Source organism: Notolepis coatsorum, assembly GCF_963971535.1.
Source record: "Notolepis coatsorum genome assembly, chromosome: 7".
NCBI lineage: Eukaryota > Metazoa > Chordata > Actinopteri > Aulopiformes > Paralepididae > Notolepis > Notolepis coatsorum.
The window spans coordinates 113,469,893-113,475,119 of NC_140171.1; the positions used below are offsets into that span (position 1 = coordinate 113,469,893).

The window sequence follows — 5,227 nt, forward strand, 5'->3', positions numbered from 1 at the left end:
TTATTACATATTTTATTAGATTCTTGTTAATTTCATAACCTTATATAAGACTTTCGATTTGGATTCTTGATTTTGTTATTAGTACAAAACGTAATACAGCAGCTCTTTGGCATTGGGATGCACCGAAGAAAATTACCCTTGATTGTGTTTAATTTGCCGCTTTTCCAAGTCGTTTTCTGCACTAAATGAAGCGTAAACAATGTACCGGGAGTGAATTTCCCCCCCAAGCCATAGTTGCCTAGCAACAACAGACAGGAAGTTGACTTCGAGAATACAGAGTACGGCTCAATACAAACAATTGTTAAGGGGATGCAGCCCAGGGCCCTATTCCCCATACCTGGTTCAACTACCGGTAAGTCGATCAAAAGTCCCATTATCCAGATTCAATTAACCCGATGTTTGAATCCGGGCTTTCCCTGTTCCTCGAACGCTGATTCAGTCTCGTTAATTCGAACCAGACTTGATACTCGGGATAAGTGCGCGCGGCCGCCTCACCTGAAAAGACAGCAGGTGTCAATCGCAGAAATCCTGATTTTCTAACGGCATTGATTGATTGATTCATTTAAAACTTTATTAAAAGATTGCAGAATGGGTACAATACAGTAGGGCTCAATAGCCTCGCCGACAAGTTAAATGCATATCTATAGGCACATTTTAAGTCCCTCATTACCCCAATCAATCAGATTATATTTATTTAAATGTGCCTGCTGGCAATAGGCTTAATGGAATGAATAATCGAATGAGATCTTGCTAGTGAAAATAATTATTTCAACTCTTTCAGAATAAGTATACAAAAACAAGCCCAAAGAGTATATCTAATTGATACGAATTAATAGATACTGAGGATATCTGTACTGTATGCGCTTAGGTATCATGTAATATAATAAATACATCGTTCCTAAAGTTTTCAGGCCGCGACCCCCGAAATAATGGTGTCAGAGTGAGAGCCGCGACCCCCACTATTATTGAAACAGGCAAACGTTCACACGCACACGCATTGGAGGCTTTTAACACGCACAATAACTACACAAAATAACACAATAATCAAACAACCATAAAATGAATACATATAGTGTTAGTGTGTTTCATTTAGAAGTCTATAATGTTCAACTCACCTAATGAGATGGATGGGCATATGTCCAGTCTGCCTGAATGCCTTCTACAACAGAACTTTGTTTCCGTGTCTCTGATTGGCCAGGTCATTTCTGGTCATGTGACATGTACGCCCAATCGTGGGACCGCAAGTTTCTACACTGGTTATTAAGCTTAGGCGCTCTTTCGAAGTTGGTTAAGGTTAGAGTTTGTCTTGGAGCATGGCGATAGAACGCCTGCCCTGATTCCGACGGTTAAGCTTAGGCACTCTTTCGAAGTTGGTTAAGGTTAGAGTTTGTATTAGAGCATAGCGATAGAACGGCAGGTAGTTTGCAGGCTGTTAGACCCGGAAATAGGCGCATAACTTATTAACTTGCTGTCCCACGATTGGCGCACATGTCACATGACCTGGCCAATCAGAGCGCAAAACTCGAACGCGGAAACGAAGTTCTGTTGTAGAAGGCATACACGCGTCCAGTCTGGGTTTAATTTTGGAGACAGCGACTCGGAGATCATCCTCCACATTCATTCACACGTGATCTGTACTTATTTTTTATATAAGTCAGTGCAGATGATGTTTTTTCGAATAGGTAGGTATAGCTGTGCGTATTCCCCCTCAATTGATATCTAGTCGGCATCGGAGGTGGGCAACGAGCTGGGACGCATTCTCCATCAGAAACAAGCGCCTCATCCGCAGCTCAAACAGGTGTCGTGCAGTATGTAGGAAATCCATAGGCTGAATATGATTTATTATCAGCATTTTAAGTCGATTATTTTACATTTCAAAAGCATTTCTTTTACCAGTTTAATGTATTTTAATTGTTTTTAATTATAGGCCTATTTCACACATTCTATGAAATCAATACATTCATCTCGCAAAAACATTATTCAGAATGGTAATGGTATGGCCCCCGTAAATGTCCAAACCAGTGTTTCCGTTAGCCGGTAATTACCGGTATTTGACCGGCAAAATCTGTTGAAGTCCGACATATTTAATCTCTCCGGTCTTAATGTCCGGTGAAAATAATTCCCTCTAAGCACAATTTGATTATTTGAATTGTATTAAAATAGGCTAAAATTAAATAGCCTATGCGATGAACGAAACAATCATTACATTTGTTTCATCGTTGCTTCTAATAATGACAACGACGTTGTCAGCGAGAGCTTAGTGCTGGGTTTGCGAGTGCATGTGCAGCTGCAGAGCCGGAGCTGCAGCGGCACAGTGCAGTACTCCAATTCAGCCATTGGCAATTCAGCTGTTGGGTGGGGGGCGCTGCTGAGCGGTCCCCAGATAGAGCCAGAAAACAGCTGAATCTGCTGCTCTGCATCGACATACTCTCGCAAATAAGTCGTTGGGAGGTGGAGAGAGAGAGAGTCGTCACGCAAACCCACGATAATGTTGCCGTCTCTCTCTGCCAAATTTCTCAGTTCTTCGCTTGATATAATTAATACAAATGTCCAATATAACGGAATTCGTTAGCTCATAAAAATTTGATTATAACAGACTGCTGTTTATTAATGTCGGGCCGACTGCCCACAGACACCTATTTGATTTAAAGTCGGCAGCAGCACGGAGTCTCGGGACTTATTTTATTTGGAATATAATGACTGTATAGCAAAAGTAGCCTAGTTTTAAGTAAAAATATTATAAATCTACATGCCTTGATGATGTCATTCTTTTGTTTTGTTGTCATTCTTTTGCCTATCAATTGTTTTTAAGCTCAATAAATTCTGACCGGAATTTCTCTCATTTGACCGGTAGATTGAAATCTACCGGACACTGAGGCCGGCAAAAAAATTTCTAACGGAAACCCTGGTCCAAACACCCCCTCCCACCCACCCACCCCCTCCCAATGTACAGTTTCCTCCGCCTCGTATATATATTTTCCATTAGGATCTCTGTTTAACAGTACTGTATAAGTGTATATTTGCATATCTTGTATGTCACAAATGTAACTACTGTATATCTGTATGTCATAAATGTCATGATATACTGTATATCTGTATGTTGTGTATGTCATAAATGTCATTATGAATTGAAAATGGGGGACCCTGATGTAAACAAGACGAAAGTCTTTCTCTGGGTCTGCATCCCCTTAACAATTGTGTGTATTGAGCCGTACTGTATTGTACCCCATTCTGCAATCTGTTAATAACGTTTCCAATCAATCAATCAATCTCTGAGGAAGGGAGCTGCCATTTTGTTCCGAGAGAGTGGCCAGCTTATATCCAGCTAACTCAACTAACCCTGCTCTGGAGCAGCTTCAAATTCTTCGATCTGTTGTCATAGTGATTTAGACAATCACGCGTCGGGGAACCGAAAGATCTGGCTTAAGTCAAGTTATCCTGAAAATTATCCGGCCTACTCAGTTAGCCAGGTACGAGGAACAGGGCCCAGAAAAATACTTTCGTCTTGTTTACATCAGGGTCCCGTCTTATCCGATAGATTTATTATTATTATTATAATTATTTTTATTGGATACAGGAGTTTGGGTACCAAGAGCTTCTTCAAATAACGTTATCTTATCCATCATTATTCCAAGATAAACTTCATGAACTGTCATTATGAATTGAAAATGGGGGACCCTGGTATAAACCAGATGAAAGTGTTTCTCTGGTCTGCATCCCCTTAACACATTGGACGCCAAAAACGAGTATACTCGTTATTGCCCGCCATGCGTTGTGCACTAGAAACGAGTAAACTCGTTTTTGGGATCAATATTTAATTTTTTTGCCATGGCATTCATAATGCAATGCCTCAATACCGCCGCCTGGTGGATGTCGGGCGAGTTACACTCCAAGCCAAACCGGAAGTGGCGCTCGGTGCATCGAGGAAATTCCTCCGGCAGTAATATCTTGTAGCGTGGATCTAGATACACACTCGAGTGCATTGGGATCGCTTTCGAAACGCAATAATCAATATGATTTCTGCGTTTATTGCGTCATACAAACGGGAAATGGATCTAGCAGATCGACGTCAAATAATTGGAATATTTTTCCTCCAGTCTTATCGGCGAACGGTAAGAGGAATATAACGTTATTTTCAGCCCGATTGTTTATTCATTTCACGGCAATCCATCTGATCAACATATCAACCCATAGTAAGAAAAGACGCTACTGACGATCAAGGAATTATAAACGACCCCCCCCCCCCCCCCTTTCCTTAATATAGCTTGTATAGGAAAGAAACGCCAATCGATAATCTATCATATGCGTCAGGGCCTATAACTCGCGTTTTAGGAATTACTGCAGAAAACCTTAAAAACATAGTTATATTCTCGACGGTACTAACATGACAATGTATGAATGACAAAATATAACGCTCCCACATCCGGAACGATAGATACCCGATGTTGAATGGGCCATAGTAATGTCGATATAGCTATAATATTTAAAAAGTTATAGCCCTGCAAAGAAGGTAAACATCTCCATAGGGTTACAGCACTGGCAGACTGGGCATAAGGATGGATACAATGCATGGCGGACAATGTGTTAACAATTGTGTGTATTGAGCTGTACTGTACTGTACCGTACCCATTCTGCAATCTGTTAATAAAAAATGTCAATCAATCAACCAAATTATTTGTATCAGAGTACTACTGCTGACATTCACAATTGAATGCTTTACACATTCCTCATAAATACTAGGGGCTATGCACTGCTATTCCTAGCACTATTTGGGCAACTTTACACAATTCCTGTTAGTCTATTGAAGACATTTGTAAGTTTTTTTTCAAAAAAATTCATTGTTTTATATTTCTAATCAAGTACTCGAAACCATCATTTTTCAGCCTCAAGAAATCAGGCTGTTATGGCCTGGCTCCGCCCATAAGCACTTTGAGTGACAGTCAGACCACAGTCTGCACTGGTAGAGGGAGGGAGGGAGGGGGGGGAAGAGAGAGAGAGTTCAGTTCAGTTCAGAGTTTTTATTTGCCACATGGAATAATACAATCATAGTTTCTTCATTAAAAAATCATAAATAGTCATTCCATGGACAAAAGGAGCAGGAAGAAGAATAAATCTTATAGTTACCTGCCCCGTATTCCTAAACTAACATGTATTTTCTTAATGGTCGGCGTATAACCTTATTTACACAAATAATCATAGAGAGAGAGAGAGAGAGAGAGAGAGAGAG

General features: G+C 40.5%; 1 protein-coding gene across 1 annotated transcript in view; it reads left to right on the top strand.

The window, feature by feature from the left end:
• Positions 1-929: 929 nt before the first annotated feature.
• LOC311231721 (ribonuclease inhibitor-like) overlaps positions 930-5,227 on the top strand; it is a gene marked incomplete at its 5' end in the record, with an annotated part of 24,078 nt that continues 19,780 nt past the window's right edge. Inside the window, 1 exon segment of the mRNA XM_084318346.1 lies at positions 930-940. Coding sequence (XP_084174472.1) covers positions 930-940 — 11 coding nt within the window.